The sequence below is a fragment of the Phodopus roborovskii genome, unplaced genomic scaffold (assembly GCF_943737965.1).
Source record: "Phodopus roborovskii unplaced genomic scaffold, PHOROB, whole genome shotgun sequence".
NCBI classification, from domain to species: Eukaryota; Metazoa; Chordata; class Mammalia; order Rodentia; family Cricetidae; genus Phodopus; species Phodopus roborovskii.
This window is the reverse complement of record NW_026126459.1, coordinates 1,981,287-1,999,739: the sequence shown is the minus strand read 5'-3', so window position 1 is coordinate 1,999,739 and position 18,453 is coordinate 1,981,287. Positions and strand designations below refer to the sequence as shown.

Genomic DNA, 18,453 nt, shown 5'->3' with positions numbered 1-18,453 from the left:
GCTACTGGATTGTGGCCCCCTCTGTTTTTAAGGCCAGCATGAGCAGCCAGGCCTTTTTAAAGCTGCTATCATTGGATTCTAGAGTCTGGCCCTCTTGAGTTCCTTTGCTTTATAAATACCATGGGGATTACATTGAGCCCACCCTGATCGTCAGGGTAATCTCCCTACCTTGAAATCATTTAATCTAATCACTTCTACAGAATTCCTTTTGCCTTGCAAGGTAACATATTCTGTGGCTTCAGGGATTACGACTTGAGGGACTTGGGCGTGGGGAGCATTATTCTGCCTACACAGGGTCTGTTTATCTTCAAAGGAAAGAAGGAAATTTTACCTCTGTTTCATATCAGAGAATCCCAACCATCAAGTGAGCCACTGCCTTCTCTCACAGGGAAAACTTGCTAGGAAGACTGCTTTCGTTTGTCTTCAATTCCATTAACATTTCTTTGGCATTTGATTATCTTAGACTATAAAATACTTTAGTGCAGATTTTTGAAAATGCAATTTTCCCCTAAATAGTTACTACTGAGAAACCTAACATGGACATTAATGTTAAACTTTGTCATTTGCAGATCAATGCTTGTGTTACCACCTGTGTTCTTTTGACATAGTTACTGTGGTGCGTATTTCTCATTCACACATCCCAAGAGATGATACCAGAGACACTTCACAGTTGGGTTTAGAAAAAAAACAAGGGCTTTGCAGAATAATGTAACTTAGTAAATAGAGTCTTCAAGCAGTCTGCAAAGCTTAAGTTCTGAGATCCTTACCACTCACTGTATAACACAGGATGTTGCCCTTCATTTTAGATCATTCTTTACCTCTAGAATGAATCTACCAGACCTGTCCTCACTGCCCTGTTCCTATAGCTCTATGTAGGGTTTAATGTTGGAACACAGATACACTTAAGAAGCCACAGTGTTAAAACCAAGTCTGCATTTCCACATAAACAGCCAGAGCCCATTTATAATTTATTATCTTAGCCAAAGACACAAAAGTTATGGCTCTGGGAATCAGTTGGAATGCAGTTTATAATTATTCTCAGGTTAATATATAAAATGCATAACATACAGCTGGAGAAATGAGTCAGTAAACCACAAGTGTATCGAGTTTGCACAAGACCCTGAATTTGGTTCCCAGAACTGAAGTCAAATAGCTCATACCCTCCTAAGCCCAGCTCCAGGGGGGGCTGATGCCTCTGGCCTCCTTGGGCACCTACACCTAATGTGCACACAGACACACAATTAAAAGTACAATATATTTTCAAAAACTAATAGCAATATTTGACCTCTCTTAAAAACCTGCTTACCTTGATGGATTTCCTGGTAGGAGAGTCAGCTTGTCTTCAGGCTCTGTTCATCTTCAGAGAAAAGAAAGACTCTGGCATCCTTACCTTCTGTACCTTGAGGTTGTCAAAGTGCCTACAACAGATTAATATTAAAATGTTAATATCTCAAAATGCTTTCCTGTTGTTATTTTCAACAGATATATGCATTCTAAGGAAAGTGGTAAGAACAGTTACCCCTAATATTCCACCATGGTAAATATTCATTTGCTTTCTGTCAGGGCATGCCCTCCTGTAATATTTGTAGTGGTATGAAAGTTGTGGGTAGAAATGGTCTATTGGAATCTCCAGACACCAACTACCCTGTTACCAATTAGACTGCTGAGGGATCACACCTTTGCTTTTGTAAGCTGTGCATAAGGTGGGATTTATATGTGAGGCATGCATGTACTTCCACAGTAGTGACTCCCTGGGAATCTTGAGGGGTTCCCCTTTGCAGGTGTTAACTACTAGGGAAGTGAAAAGTTAGAGCCGTGGAGCATGGACAGTGCCAGTGAACCTGTAGTGAAGTTGCTGGGCGCTGGATGAAGTAGTCTGGGAGCATGTAGTGATCTCCCCCTGCAGGTAGCAGTGACACATGAACAGAGAGATAAGTGAATCCCTGGCCTCCTCATTTGTGTTAGCTATCTTTGTATCAACTACAGGGCCACACTATATTGACATTAATTCACGTGGCAGCTGCATCACTACATCATGGCATTTTTCTCCTATCAAATAGGGGACAACCACTGTTACTAACATTCCTCACTCCTGATGCCTGTTGGCCAACTATTCCTTCTTTTCCTCATGTGAAAAATCACTAGTTTGCCTTTAACAGCAGAGATAGACATCAATAGATATAATTATCAGCTTTCCAAATTTCAGCTGTACACGTTCAATATGATCTTTTAAATTTTTCGTTGAGGAAACTTCCTAGTTGTTAGTTGTCCCTTGCTTCCACAGCTGTTACCCACAGAACTATACCTCACTAACTGCCCTAAGTTATCCTACTCCCAAGGGCAGTAGTGTAAGGCACAGTTAAAGTGGGACTAAGATAACTCCTTTAAATCTTACTGCTATGGAGCCATTAACCTTGAATGTGAGAGAAGTATAGGTTTGGGGGTCAGAGAGTCAAAAGAGAAAAACATAGGGTCTGGAAAGATGGCTCTGTTTGTGAAGTACTTTCCTTGTAAGCATGAGGACTTGAGTTTGATCCTCAACACTCATGGGGAGGAGGGGGAGCCAGGCATGTCCAGCTGGTTCAGCAGATAAAAGGTGCCAAGCCTGATAACCTGAGTTTGAGTTCCAGAACCATAATAGAAGGAAAGCCAGCTCATTCAAGTTGTCCTTTGACCTCCATTTGCAAACTGTGGCACACACATTTCCACACACATATAAATGTTTTTTTAAAGCTGTATGTATGTATGTATGTATGTATGATGACCTGAGTTCTGTTCCCTAGGATCCACTAGCTGGAAGGAGAGAACCAATTCCTGAAAGTTGTCCTCTGACCGCCTCTTGTATGCCATGGCACATGTATGCCCATATACACACGCACTAAATAAATAAATGTTTAAAGAACAAATAAAAATAAGGTGGGAAAAGCAGTTGGGGAAGACATTGCATTTATCTCTGCCAGCCACATGCACCAGTGGCACAGTAATAATAGTTTTGTGGTTTGGTTTGGTTTTTTATATTCAGATTTTTTTTTTTTTTTAATAGTTTGACCCGAGTAACTTCCTACCTTAATCTTGGTCTGGCCTCACATACTTTATATTTTATTGTTATTGCTGTTATTGTTGTTAACTGTTGCTACTATTAAAGTTCTTTATCTTTTATTGGGTTTAAATTTCCCTTTACAAAATATGCATGGATCAAAAATGTGCCTTTGGAAGAACTTGCTGGTGTTAGTTGTGCTGACCTCACTTCATACTGTAATGTTTTCTCTGTTTACCAGGAGATGAGTATTTCAATATAACGATGTGCATGTTTTCCCCTTCTCCCGTTGCATGCAGGGATTCGGGTTCGTAACTTTCGAGAATAGTGCTGATGCAGACAGGGCCAGGGAGAAATTGCACGGCACCGTGGTAGAGGGTCGTAAAATCGAGGTGCATGTCTTAAATAATTCAATTTCTTGTTTATATTTTTCTTTCTCTTTGTGTACTGCCTCACTTATTTCACACTTGGAGCCCTGTCCTGTCCGTGTGTGCACACCTGTCTGTGTCTGTCTTCACCTCCTTGCACCACACTGTATAGAAGTAACACCTGTCTGCTTCGCCTCCACCCTTGTTTGTCTGAGGTGCAGCTGGGGGAGGGAGTATGTGCTTAACTGTGCTCTCATTTACTTTTTTTCCTCTTCCAAAATGTTTGTCCTCTGCTCTCTCTGGTTTTTTTTTTTTTTTTTTTTTTTTTTTTTTTCCTTTGCTTCAGTTTCTGCAAGGCTCTGAATGCCTATTATGAGGCCTAAGCAAAACTAACTTCAGAAATGTCTGAAAACTACATAGCTTGTAATTTTATGTCTGGAGGCCAGTTCCCCTCCATGTGTGTTTGATAAGTGTGGATAGACAATGGTAAAGGTTTTGGGGGGAAGACAGAATCCAAAACTCTGGTAGTTCTAAACTATACTTAATACTAAGAATTTCAAGAGTTGATTACAAAGTTGAGAGCAGGGGGTTCAAGGGCAGCTGGTGGCATAGATGGACAGATACTGTGATTGCTAAGTCAGCCCCTGGGCTCACCAGCACTAGAGGGACTAACGCATTGAAGGTTAACTGGCTCCTCTCTCCTTTACCAGTTTTTTAAAAGTATTAAATATGAAAGCCACCATTCGAGTAAGATGTCTGCATATTTTGCTTTTTTTTCCCCCTCTCCGATGGTTTAGCATTTAGGGCCCTTCACTTGACTCACTCTTTCCATGGTAACTATACACAAAGCTGGCGATGGTGCCCGTTGGCGGTAAGTGAATCAAGAGTGCTAGAGAAGAAGCTTTAAAAATGTAATCACAAAACAATTAAGAGAGAAAAAGTCCATCTGCCATCTCACATTAACACTACCAGATGTGGTTTGACTTGCTTCTGTCCCTTCCTGCCCCTTTTATTTTCACTGCTGTGGGGTGATGTCGCCTGGACTTTGGATGTACATCCTGTCTTGTAGCAGTCTGAGCTGTTTGGTTACTGAGTTCATGGTGATTTTTTTTCCCCTTGCGCATCTTACTCAGAGTTACTGAACTCCAGTTTGGCTGTTTTTATTAATGCACTTCTACCCTGACTTCTTTTCCCTCCTCCCCAAACCACTGTGCAGCTCACTCCTGCTGACACCCTTCCTCACATTCCCTCCATCTTCCCCAACACTCTGTTCTCTTTCCCTGGCTTCTTATTCCTGCCCCTTCCTTCCTTCCCGCGCCTCTCTATCTGGCAGCTGTTGGTGTCGCTGCTGACTGGTTCTGGCTGTTTTCCTTTGAGTTGCTTGGTGGCTTTCTGCTCTAGCAGCTAGTTCAAGCTCTTGCTCCATTCTGACCCTGCTATTGACTTTCCCTCCTCTTTCCAAGTTGTTTCTTTGTGTGTGTGTGTGTGTGTGTGTGTGTGTGTGTGTGTGTGTGTGTGTGTTAATTGCATGCTCTCAGTCTCATCCTTGTTGTCTCCCATTCTTTCCTCGTAAATGTGAAATGTTTACATTATCTGTTGGTCAAACTAGAGTAAATGGAGTTTCAGGCTGTCTTCACACAGGGAGGGGCAGGGGTCCCTTCAAATCATAAAATATATCAGATGTTTCTAAATTCCACTTTTACCTAAAAAATGGTCTTCATAACATAAATCTAGCATAATATATATTCCTAGAGGCAAAAAAAGCTAGCCTTGGTGGCACAAGCCACCAAGCTTAGATTAAGCATTCAGGAGGCTGAAGCAGAAGGATCACAAGTTTGAGGCTTAGCTACATAGCAAATTCCAGACTGAGCCGGAGCTGCTTAGTGAGACTTGGCTTCAAAAAACAAACAAGACACATTTATATTCCATAAGCTCAGAGCTCAAGGCTGGCTGCAGTTGAGTTTATGGTGAGGCTCCTTCTTTCAGGAGCTCTGGGGTTGGTCTTGAGGCCACCCACAGTGTTCTGGCTTCTATGGTCCATCCCTCCTTTTTTTCAGCAGTACCATTTTTGTGAGGCCCACTTACCTTGATGTGGAGAATGCTTCAAATATATGCTTTGTCATGGGTGTAGAGAGGACCACAGCACAGGAGAAACAGACACTTAACTCTTCACAGTTGAGCACCTGTGCCAAAGGCCCTTGAGAAACTTCATCTTAAATGAGTGATCCATATGGTCTGGAAAATTCAGGACGGTCTTACAGACTGTCAACATGGGAATCTTCAGTTTTCAGTTCCTGCATTTATTTACTAGTTCCAGACAGCTTAAAAAAAAAAAAAAAAAAAAAAAAAAAAGAGGGAGGGGAAGGTAGACCATCATGACAGGAGGCTGATAAGCCTCTTACAAACAGTCTTCAGAGCTCACTTGCAGATATATTTGTTCCCTGTTTACTTTATTCCAAATTGTCCTCAGTACAGAGACATCTCAAGGCCGCCCAGAGCACATGTAACTGAATCATTTCTCTGGAGTTCTGAGAGGTAGAACAACCACAATTTCTTCTTTTTTTTTTTTTTTTTTTGAGACCAAGAAACTGCATTTTACTCTTGTTAACCTCATTTAATAAGCACTCACATTAAAATTCTATGACTATTTTATAATGTGCTAATTATCTAAATGCTATCAAAATTTACATTTTAAATTACATGGATGAGCAGTGTCATGTTCCTAATGTGTCCCTCCCTGCCCCTTTCGTCTGCTCATTATTTTTAGGTAAATAATGCTACAGCACGAGTCATGACCAATAAGAAGATGGTCACGCCATACGCCAATGGTAAGGAGTTACAAGCTGCCTTGGGGGGGATGCTGGTTCTCACGTAAATATGTGGAATTTTCATGGCTTTCTGGAACCATCTGCTCAGTTCACATTCAGCCTCTTAGAAGAATGTCTTATCTTTACAAATTAACTTTTTCCCTAGAATTAAGCTAAGCTTTTTACTTACAAAGGTGTTTTGTTGTCATTATCTTCCATCTTCTACACATTCCCATCATGCCATTTGAGGCTACCTGTTAAAGCAAACTAGGTAGGCTGTGAGCATCCTCCTCCTTGGCCTTTGTAGTTCCCTGTACTATGGGAATTGTCCATGTAGCCTGGTGCCCCAGGTGGTTTTTCCCCACTGATTCATGTTCAAATGAGTATGATCTGGATTAGTGAGAACCTAGTCTCTTTTGTAGGTCTAGATTCCTTGCTTTCCTTAAGTCCTGGAGACTTTAGGGTGTAGCTTTTTATTTTGTGGTAGCAAGTTACATACATAATCTAATAAAATTTGGAGAATAGGACTTTCATCGAATAATTTGCCCCAACAAAAACATTGGGCTAGACAGGTGCCATCTCAAGTAAAAAGCACTAGGCATGCAAACCTTAAAAATGGAGGTCAATAACTGGAACCTCCGTGGAAAGCCATGTGTGGTGGCCCATGTCTGTAATGTCCATGCTTTACCTAGAGGTCAGAGGCAGACACAGGAGATAGGCCATACAGTGGCTGAAACAGCACAAGCCTTTGCTTGAGCAAGGGGAAAGGAGAGAACCAATTTCAAGAAGTTGTCTTCTCATCTCCACTACCCTCTGTAGCACACCCACACTCTATTCTTACATACAAAATTAAGTTTAAATTTTTTAAAAAATGCAGAACTTAGGGCTGAATTAACAGCTTCAGAGCCATGCTGATCTTGCAGAGGACCCAAGTTCAGTTCCAGCACTCATGTCAGGTGGCTCTGAATTACTGTAACTGTAGCTCTGGGGGAAATGAATTTGTGCATGAGCATTGTATTCATTTTGGAAGATGTGTATGTTTGGGTGCAGGTGCATGTTCATGGAAATCAGATCTCCTCAAACAGTATGAATCTGTTCTCTCCTTTCACCACATGGATCAAACAGACATGGTGGCAAATGGTTTTACTCACTGAACCATCTTGTTGGCCCTCATGATCATTTTTATCAGAATAAGGGATTGGATTGAGAGTTATTTCAGCCAGATAAAGGTAGCTCATGCCTGTTCTACTCACTGCTGGAGAGAGTAGCATATATTCCTTGCTTACAAACAAAATACTTGCCATATTCCTGTAAATATATAATAAATAAATAAATAAAATTTTCTCCCGACATAGTATTATTTGGAAACTCAACATTTCTAAATCTTGAACTGAATGTTTGGTAGCAGTATGGTGTCCTTCAGAGTCTCAGTAATATGTTTGTTATAAATTAAAACTGAAGCCATGAAGCTATTCACAGAGAATGTGAATGGACTTCACATTTTATTACTGCTTTAACGTTCTACTTAGTGAGCCCCAGTTTTTACTATGAAAGGGGATTTCCATTTACCCACAAAACTTGTGTTATAATTAAGTGTGCCATCAAGTTCCAGGTCACATTTGAATTCAGTCTGAGGACACCTTACTGAAGCTTCTAGTAGAATATACTGTTAAGATGACATGAAAGGAAGTATTGTCATGTGGTACCAAATGATGGGTGTTCAGACTTCTTTCCCCTCTAAGCTTAGAGCAGGCCATGTGGGTACAGTTCTGAGAACAGTCTGCCAAACCCTACAGTGTACTTCTGTTCCTCTTCCTCTTCTCATTCCCCCTCCATCTTCCCCTCTCCATTCTCTTTCTCTGTTCTAGTTACGGTCTGTTGCTGTGATAAAACACTCAAACTAAAAACAACTTTGGGGTCAGTTTTATCATTAGGGGAAGTCAGGGCAGCTCTCAAAAAGAAACTGGAGGAACACTGCTTGCTGGGGATGATGCTACCCACAGTAGGCTTTTAGCTCTCCTCCATCAGTTAATAATGAAGCCGATCCCCACAGATGTATCCACAGATGAATCTGATTTGGACAATCTCTCTATCTTCCCAACCCTTTATTCCATGCACCCCTGCCTACCTGCCCAAGCCCTCATTCTCTCATTCCCTCGTTCATGCTGCTTAAAGATGGTACCATTGCCCTTTCCTATAAACTAACCTAGGGAGGAAAAACAGCCCAGAGACCCCTGGAGCCATCTTGACATGCAGAGTTCACTCCTGTCTTCACATAGTCTGAAAACAGTCACTGTCTTTTCTGTTTCAGGCTGGAAATTAAGCCCAGTAGTTGGAGCTGTGTATGGCCCTGAATTATATGCAGGTACTAATTGTACTGCTTCCCTTTCTGCTACTTAATGGCATATGTGTCTTTCATTTGGCTGTCTTTGTAAAGTTTTCACGGGGTTTTTTGTTTTGTTTTTTTGTTTTTTGTTTTGTAATGCACCTAGCATCCAGCTTTCAAGCTGATGTGTCCCTAGGCAATGAGGCGGCTGTGCCCCTATCAGGAAGAGGAGGCATCAACACTTACATTCCTCTAATCAGTAAGTAGCCTACACTGACCTGGTATGGGCTTTGACTATTGAAACTGATGTGCTAGTTTGGTCTGTTTTTCTTCTGCTAGCATAATAGGAGATAAAAAGAACCTTTGGGGGGGGGGGAGAGTTGTAATAACTCTGGCTATCCTCGAACTTTGAGAGATCCACCTGCCTCTGCCACTGTAGTGCTGGAATTAAAGTGTGCACCGCCACTACCCAGCAGGAAAAAAAAAATTATTGACAGGGCAATAGATACCACACTAGAAGCTTCCATAAAACAAAAATCACTGGAAAGTGTGCAGAGGGTGAAAATGCCTCCATGTTTGTTCAGAGGAAATCAGACGATACGAGTATTGTATACACTGCATTACTCAAGCCTACTTCCTCCACACACACACACACACACACATGCCCACTCTCCCATTGAGTACAGCTCCAGTATCAGTGACTACTCTCCACTCACTATCTCTAGAGTCACTTTGACCCAGGTCTTTTCTCCTGGCAAGAGGTGTAAATAAAACTGGATTCCACAGAGTGGGGTGTTTCTGTTTGATTTCCAGAGCAAAACACAGAACACTTGGGAAATGTCTGCTTCATTAAAGGATACAGGGTGGCTGGGAAGGTTAATACTTTACAGCACCTGTCAGTGGTCTCAAACACCTTTAGTCCCAGCACTAGGGAGGCAGGAGCAGGTGAATCTCTGAGTTTGAAGCCAGCGTGGTCTACAGAGTTAGTTCTTCGACAGCCAGGCCTACACAGAAATGAAATTGACAAATGAATTTTCTAAAAACTATTACTTGCCTTGGAGCACCATGTAAAAATATATAAAGAACATTCCTTTTGAGGAATAATTATTACATAATGACATTTAGAAATGAATTCATAGTTGGCCAGTTAAAGAATTTATATTAATCTGATTTAAACCAACAACAGAAATTAAGCATTGTACATCTTATTGGTGATTTTCAGAGCTACTTCTGGTAAGAGTTTCTTATCAGCCTACATTATGACTGGAAAACCCTGGAAGGAACAGAGTAAACTCAAGATTTGTGATAAATGAGACATGGGGTCATTACTTGTTCATCTCGTATATCTCTTTCCACTTCTTCCCCCAAAGGCTTAGTGTAAGGAATGTATTAATAAGTATGCTTGCTGTCTTTTCAGGAAAGATTTGGTGCCTACTTTTCTACCTTTTCCATAATCGATTCTTAGTCTGGTTTTGTACCAGCTCCTGAATGCAAGTTGAAATTTCTGTCATATTTTGGGTCTCCCTTTAGTTCCTGGCTTCCCTTACCCAACTGCAGCCACCACGGCAGCCGCATTCAGAGGAGCCCATCTGAGGGGCAGAGGACGGACAGTGTATGGTGCAGTCAGAGCGGTACCTCCAACAGCCATCCCCGCCTATCCAGGGTAAGCATTAGATTCCAGAATCACCATTTCTAAAACGAGCAATTGGATACAAAAAGAAGGGATGAAAGAGTGCTCTGGACCTCTCTGATTTTAGGATGTTGATGGGCAGCATTTAGATGCTATGTGAATATTTTAAAATTAAAGGATTAAAGGCAAGAACCAAAATACAGAAACATGACCAAGGGCCAATTCATTATACAAACCCTTAAGCCAGAGATGTCTTGTGTTTGCTAGCAGTGTGTTGGCATGGAGTTCACTCAGCAGCGCACGAGTGTGGATTAACACTACTGCAGAGAACTGAGAAAGGAGCTGGAGATTTAGTGCCAGACCATGTCTGCTGTGCCACCCCGTCTCACCACCCTGTGTCGGGGCAGAAGCCAGCACATGTGCCCACCCCATGGTTTCACTGCCTGGGTAGTGAGCAGCAAAGCTAGTTACCCACAATGGATTTGCTTTCTTTGTAGGAAACAGATTGAAAGAGGTGAATTCAAAGACAAACCAAGTCCAATTGACTCGAGGGAGAGAGGGAGAAGTAGGGGGAACCCAGCTGCAGCTGGCTTCTGAGATGGTAGCAGCTGATGTAGCTGAGCAGCCCTCGCCTTCGTTTGGAGCGGAGGTGTCTATGCAGTGGAAAGATTCCATAGCAACAAATAAATCCTTTGTTTTTGAATGGGGAGAAGGAGGAAAGATGGCAGATTGGCTTTTAGTTGTTTATCCGTGTCAGCCTAACGAATATTTTTATATACAGTGAACTTCTAATTGAGTAGTATCAAGGACTTTCTCTTAAAAGATTTGACATTTCTCTTCTTCATCTTTTCTCTGCCTATGACAGGTGGTTTTATTTTTTGTTGTTGTTTTTTGGTTTTTTTTCCTATATTCTGGAGAAACATAAATAGCTGCAGAAAAACCAGTTAGCTGATTTTTAGTTAAAATGTAGAGGAAGATAGCATGTCCCTTTCTGATAGCAAAATTGGCTTCACCAGGAGGTATACTAATTTAACATTCATTCATTCATAGACCAATGGACATACCATTAGGAGTCCTCCATGCCACAGAGTTAAAGCATGTTTATTAGACAAGGCAAGTATGCATGCTGAAGTGGGCAGACTCCAAGACACTGCAAGGGAACTGCTTCAGAGAATAACTTTCATTTGCAATTTATAGACAATTAAATACCATGCATTCCATCATCTCCATCTTCTGCCATGACTTGCTTTTAATTTTATCCTTTTTTGTCTCAACTTGACCTTTGACCTTCAACCTCTGACATCTCTTTTTTAAAAAATTAATGACATATACAGTTTTGTTTCATCAAGAAATGTTGAGTGAAACATGAAAATGAGTCTTTTACAAGCTCAGCACGCTAGGAAAACTGCTCATGATATATCTCCCATTTCAACCCAGAAAGCATTTACTGTCACATGTGCAGGGAGAGAATGCACAGAGAACCATGGAACTGCCTATTTAGTAACTTCCTGAGCCACTTCATAAAGTAGCTGAGTCCATTCCTGTTCAGTGTAGGTTCCATATATTGGCCAAACTTAAGAACAATTTTCTGCTAAGTCTGTGTCAGGTATATATTTGATTAAATGAACTTATCTTTCATGTCTGATCATGTCAGTTTCTGTGCATTGCATTAAACACTAATTTCCCTTGTATTCTTTTTGTTAACTATACCATCTGTTTACATGGAAGATGGCAAGGAATAAGTCCAGTATTTCATGGGGAATGGCCTAGAATTGCTTTCAGCCTTGTGAGTCACTGTGCACTAGCCTCTTATGGCATTGGGTACAGGGATCATCAGAATTCTTCTACAGTTCAAGTGAATAGTTACAATAAATTATTAGAACAGAATGCATCCTTGTTTTTAATGGCAACACTTTTTATAGAAGGAATGTGTTGTTGTCTTTGCCTGTGTCCCCTCACTGACATTGATGAAGATTAACTCACTCACAACTTGGCCTCCATGCTTTCCATTCATCAACCTTCTCCTATGCAAGTCTTTTATGAAAATGCAGTGGAGAGTCAGATCCAACCTGACATCAGACTTTAGCTGCAAGTGGAGACTAAAGCAGGTAACACTTGCTTACAGACGCTTGGAGTATGTCTGCTTTTCCTGCACACAAAACAGAGGCCTAGCATTCAGTGCATTGCAACTTATAGGTATAAAACTTAGTGACCCTACTTGTTAGCTCATTTATTATAACTGAAAAAAGAAATTATCCATTTTATTTAGCTGAATAAACAAAAACAGATTTTTTAAAATATATTAAATAGCCAAGTCTTGACCTGACAAATGTGAAGAAAAATTTGTCTTTTCTCTCTACCACTGTTTGTCTTCTGCTCCCAAAATAATGTTTTGGGGGAAAATCTATATATACAAAAGCACTTACTTCATAAGGCTAGAGAAAAGTCTACATCTTAAGAATAACAATATAGTATTGCTCCAGATTTATATTAAAAAAAAAAAAAACTAATATTGCCAGCTTGGCAAAGCCCATTACCAAGCAGGAGAGTGAGCCCTGCCACAGCTCCCTCCTTTTCACACTTTAAAATAAGTAGGACAGGCCTCATCATTCCCAGAGCTTCAGTCACCAAGTGCATTTTTCAGAGTTCTTCAAATCCTTTGTTAGTTAAGAAAGAACCCTTAAAATCTTCCAGTTGCTCCTTCCCACTCTGGATTATATTGTTACTATCTGGGATCCCACTGCACCTTTCAATTCTTGGACCAATCACCTTAACCTTGAGCTCATTACCTCTGCTTGTGAAAGCAATGCATTGTGGGTATTTTTGGTTGTTTTGTTCTTTTGGTTTTTTTTTTAATTACATTTCTCTGTTTACTTTGGTCAGAATTGATTGACTTGTTTTTCCAAGGTGTTGCATTGGTTCTCAAAAATGCTGAATAATAATACTTTGCATGCTTGTGTGATCAGCCAAATCTTATCGCATGTCTAATGTGCAGGGTGAAAAGCAGGTGATGTATGGATAGCAAGAAAAATCTACACTTTATTTCCAAAATTAAAATACACTAGTAAGCATCATTTGAAACACATTTTTCACATGGGTTCTGACCTAATGGAATTCATTTTGTTCACTCTCTTCATGACGTTAAGCCCCTAAGCATTCCTACCCTTTGTATGATTTTGAAGAACACTGTTCTCCTAGGATACACTTCCATTTAAAAGTGGTCCATATTCTAAAGTGGATCTGTGCAACCCAGTGGATCTTAGACAGCTACACGAGGCCCTGCCAGGAGCACTGTCTATACCATTAATCTGAGTTACCCAGTGTCCAGGTGCTCGGTCTAGTTTTGCAGACCCTTACCTTTCCTTGCATGTCCTGGAGCCGTGGAACGCACGTGTGCATTTAGCACATCTTTGTCACCAGCTTGCTGCGGCCCCATGTCCAGGTCACATTCATACATCACCTGCCTGTGTAGCGCATGTGCATGCTGCCGTCCTCAATAACCGGAATGTGTTTCTGTTCTTTTGTTTTTTGTTTTTGTTTTTGTGTGGATTTCTGCAGTGTGGTTTACCAGGACGGATTTTACGGTGCTGACCTCTATGTAAGTACACACACTGGGGCCTTTTTGACCCCATCCCCTGACAAGCCAGCCTTTTTTTTTCTGTTTCTTTAGTTTGTTTTGTTTTGTTTCCTTTTTTTTTTTTTTTTTAAAGTATATATATATATTTTTTTGTTTTCCTTTTTCCTTGTGGATATATATATTATATATTTTAAGAATGCAAGCATGCTTCTGCCCCTGCGCTTGCCCCTGGGTGCAAAAACTAAGCCTTTGGGTCTCATGGCGGTTGCTGGGGTCAGTGTACTGGACATATTCTTCCCCTTCCCTGAGCCCATGAATGCTGTGGGCATCTCCTGTGAGATGTCTCATCATCTGCATACATGAGCAGCAGGGCTAGTTTAGCCTGACACCACCTCTTTCCCTTTTGTGCTTTTCTTTTCATCTCACACCCTCTGGAGAGCATTAGGGCTCAGGGTCATGTAGATGGCAGTGAGCTTTCTGAACTGTACTTTCTGGTTTTACAGGATTGGAGCAACACAAACTTGTGTGAGTGCCACCAAGGAACTTCTGTTCTGAGGATTGTGTAGTATGCTCAGTTTAAAACCCATCTGCCTCAAGTCCGAAGCTAGTGGGACTGTTCCTTATGAGTTAGCCAGTGAAACTGAGGAGCATAATTAACAGCCATTCAGTTATTGTAAAGATTTGCTAATTCCACCAGCCACAGTAACATTTAATCCATCATCCCTCTAGATGGAAATGAAGTTTCATGATTTGTTGGTCATATACTACTTAAAAAATGGACAAAGTGATCTAGCTGACACAGGAAAAGCTTTTGGGTTTTGAACACTGTTGTTCTTTTTCTGAATGTCAGCATAATCTACTTAACCCAAATCATTAAGAAAGCTCTGTAAGCAAGACTCAGCAGTAGGAAGTTACCCTGCTGGGGTAGGTCAGTGGGCCCAGCAAGTGCTTTCTGTGCTCTCTAGTCTTTGAGGCTGTTGGTGCCTGCTTCCTCATCAGTCTGATGTCAGGCCATTGAGAAGGCAGAGTCAGTACAGCATGCTGAGTCTACACATGTGCTATTTAGAGTAGGTCTTCAGAGTGTCTACCTAGTAAAGAAACCTTACTTATGAGTCATGGTCTCTCTCTCTCACATGTGCTTACCAGAATTTCATAAACTATTTCATTATCTCTTTGAAATTTTATTAAAATATAATGCTTGCTCAGCAAATTTTCGAGAATAACTTTGAGCTGTGTTTACAGTTAAGGACTAGGCAGACGAATGTGCATATTTACTTATGATGTTAGCATATGCGTCCTCCATATTCTCACAGAACTCAACTTTATATTATTTACTTTTTTGTAATCTGCTCTGGTAGAGCAGCTTTTCCATTTGAATTATTTCCTCAACTGAGGGTTTTGTTGTTTGTTTTGGGTAGGTTGGTTTGTTGTATTTTTGTTTTGTTTGTAATTTTTGGGTGGGTTGGAGTTTTGGGATTTTTGTTTTTTGTTTGGTTTTGGGTTTGGTTTGGTTTAGTTTGGTTTGGTTTTTCAAGACAGGGTTTCTCTGTATAACCCTGACTGTTTTGGAACTCACTCTGAGGACCAGGCTAGTCTTGAACTCAAAGAGATCTGCCTGCCTCTGCCTTGAAAGTGCTGGAATTAAAGACATGTCCCACCACCACCGCCTGAATTTCTCTAAAATATATCCTACTTCTATTATGGGTTTCTCTTTTTTGGTTTATTTGTTTTTGTTTTTATTTTTTAATCTAAATGAATAAGCTACATAAGTTAAGCAAGAAATCTACTGGCTTGGCCATGGTGCCCTTCCCAATGGCCGTCACGGAAACACACTGGGCCCTGCTGGCTGCCTTTTTCTGTCCCCATCTGAGTTGGTGACACGAGTGCTGAGCACTGTAGTGAAAATCAAGACTACAGAACTGGATGGTCCGAGTGTGAGGGAGCTGAGGAGTCTTAAAATCACAAACGAAAAATGACTGTTTTTCTTTGACTTTGTTCTGCTTCTGTCTACATTTTTCTAACTGTGGCAATCAGTCATTGCATCTTTAGATGTAGCATCATCAGAAGTATGTGCTAGAATAGGATGAGTGCAGGACTTAGTGTATAAAAGGTACTCTAGACCAGACAGAAGAGCGCATGAGCAGAAGGCACTCAGGAGGAGCCGTGCTGGCTTTATTTCTGAGTCCTCTTACCTAGTCTGCTATCAAAGCAGTTCCTGAGAGCTCTTCTGCTTCCTCATGGTACACTAGTGTTTGGCTACCATGTCCTCTAATTTATAAAGAGGCCTGTTCTTCCAGGATAGGTATGTGCCCACTCCCCATCCCTGCCATCCCCTTTTCTCATAGTAGAAAAAGCCATAGTTCACCCTAATTCATCCTTTAAGTGGGCTGACAACTGCTCCTGATTCCCACCTGTGAAAAGCATGCTTGCATCCAAAGGAAAGAAAAGGCTGGCGGCCCATGGTGGGCTCTTTGTATGATTGTTTTCCTTCCACAGCTGTGTTTTTGAACTGCTCTTCCTGTGTTCTGTTATAGAATAGTCTTACAGGAACCAATCATTAGCGCTAAAATACCTCAGGTAGGAGTGCCAGTGTGACCTGCCAATCAATCAGATTGTGGATTGCAGTGAAAAAATTGAATTATACTAACCATTCCAGCTCCACGTTAGAGATGGGAACAGAGGCTTTTTTGAACAATCAAGACTTGTGAGCGTGTGATCTAAGCCCTGCTACCTCAGCAGTGCACACATCACATCCACACCTTGTGGCACTTCTTCAAAATGAGCCTTCCAGCCCCCTCAGCACACAACTGCACAGACGTCTCACACTCACTACCCTATCACTGCAGCCTATCTCAGCCTATCAGTCACAGTTGCCTGTACTATTTAAACTAGTTTTTGTATTGGAGATCTTATCAGTTGAGGGCACTAACTATGAAAGAAATGTCAAAAGGGAAGAGGCAGAAGTCTGCCCATGCAAGGCTTCCTCCATTCTCGTGTTGAGCTGCATAGTGAAATTCTAGTCAGAGATGGACTGTGCTGCTGCAGAAGCGTGAAGTGTCAACAGGTCTGGCATCCTGGGACTTGTAGCTCCTGTGCCCTCTTTCTTGTCACCCAATCAGATCAGTGACTGTTTGCATAATAGCATGCCTGTTAGAGAGTTTGCATAGCAAGAAAAATATCTATTACTTAATAACCCAGTTATTTTATGTAATCCAGTGAAGTTTTAGAAATGAACTAATTTGGAGAGATGTGTAATAGTAAAGTATTTAAAGATTTAATTCATTTAAGATCATTTCTCATCTATCATGTAAGTCAAAAAAGTTAATCAAGTTGATCATAGTAATCTCTCCTTAGAACTTTAAATGACACTTTTCAGAGTAGACTGGTCTGTCTGTCCAGAGCAAAAATTATAAATTTTGTATTCAAGTCTGTGCCATGTCTGCATGAGAACTCGCTGTTTCCTAGGCTGTGGCTCTCAGCTGGAGTGGGGAAAGGGCTCTAGGATCACCTAGGGCCCAAGCCAATGGTTAGGGGCCACATATTAGACTCTTGCTAAGTGGGATAGATCTACTCCATGTTAGTGATACTGGCCATCATGCCTGCCAGTCCCCCATACACATGTGCACACATTTGCATTGCTCTGTCCATCTGCACACTACATGGGAATAACAAGCTTCCATTTGTCTGCTGGTCTTGAACTACACACTTTCCTCCTCGGTGTCACATGTCATTGTCTTTCAGGTAGAGAGAAGGTGTCTTGACATCACATGCTCACCAAAGTCCTGTTTTAATGTAAACCTAAAGCAAAAATACAATAAAATTAAAGGCAAGATTAAAATCAAGACAAGACAAAAGTCTGTAGATGTACAGACCAGGGTCACATGCAGGAGAGCAATGGTTAGAATCTGTTTTGTTGCCGACATAGCTGTAGAAATGATGCTGAAGAGTACCAGTGGTGCAGAGTTAATTCGATGATAGTTCTGACTCAGGGAAGAAGAGTAGCAATCCTCCAAGACTGGACTGCGGAAGACAGGCTTTCCTTTAACACTTGGAAAGGTCATTAGCAAAGGGGCTTAAGGCAGTAGCATTCAGTTTTGAGAAGCTGGAAATGGAAGCAAAGATAAGACAAATAATTGAGAAAACAACATTCTCAAATACAGGAGAAACCTTGAAAGAACACTGATAAGAATATGCAGAGAGGAGCAACTGGGTGAGCTCGGCGGGTGGGGGCTGAGTTCTAGTGCCAGAGCCAGAAAGTTGAGTAGCAGAGCAATGTAGGATAGGGCCACCAAATTGGGAACATTAGGCATTATTTAGAAAATTAACTATTTTTCAAGGGGCATGTATGTATTTGAGCTGGGCTTAGCCCTGCCAAATTTAGGTAGCTCTTAGAGTTTCAGAAGACGTCTGTGTGTGCCCTCCTACACTATGGTGTGCTGTGGCCATGCTAATCCCCATTTTTTGTTTTATTTCAAATCACACACAGATAGAGTCTGCAAACTGCTTCAGATCAAACAGGTCTGATTGTGTGTAAATACATATGTCCTTTTAATTTTTATTAATGGTTGCTTCAGTTTTGCATCAGTGCATGGTTAAAAGCAATACACATCAGCTATTCATGACTTCATATCTCCAGATGAATTCTTTTCTCTTTTTTTTTTTTTTTTTTTTTTTTTTTTTTTGTTTGTTTGTTTGTGCAGTCAGCTGA

General features: G+C 41.1%; 2 protein-coding genes across 28 annotated transcripts in view; both read left to right on the top strand.

Moving 5' to 3' along the window:
- The window catches only part of Mb (myoglobin), a 205,153-nt gene that overhangs the window by 120,875 nt on the left and 65,825 nt on the right, over window positions 1–18,453 (top strand). The window lies entirely within an intron of this gene.
- Rbfox2 (RNA binding fox-1 homolog 2) overlaps window positions 1–18,453 on the top strand; it is a 246,182-nt gene that overhangs the window by 221,773 nt on the left and 5,956 nt on the right. For 7 of the 26 annotated variants that reach the window (XM_051189261.1, XM_051189260.1, XM_051189277.1 and 4 more), the window contains 7 exons: window positions 3,337–3,429; window positions 6,173–6,233; window positions 8,524–8,577; window positions 8,705–8,799; window positions 10,059–10,201; window positions 13,727–13,766; window positions 18,232–18,263. In XM_051189261.1, the coding sequence (XP_051045218.1) occupies window positions 3,337–3,429; window positions 6,173–6,233; window positions 8,524–8,577; window positions 8,705–8,799; window positions 10,059–10,201; window positions 13,727–13,766; window positions 18,232–18,263 (518 nt within the window). Of the gene's footprint in view, window positions 1–3,336; window positions 3,430–6,172; window positions 6,234–8,523; window positions 8,578–8,704; window positions 8,800–10,058; window positions 10,202–11,218; window positions 11,282–13,726; window positions 13,767–16,279; window positions 16,323–18,231; window positions 18,264–18,453 lie in introns of all 26 variants that reach the window. The other 19 variants (XM_051189263.1, XM_051189262.1, XM_051189271.1 and 16 more) reach the window with 15 other exon arrangements.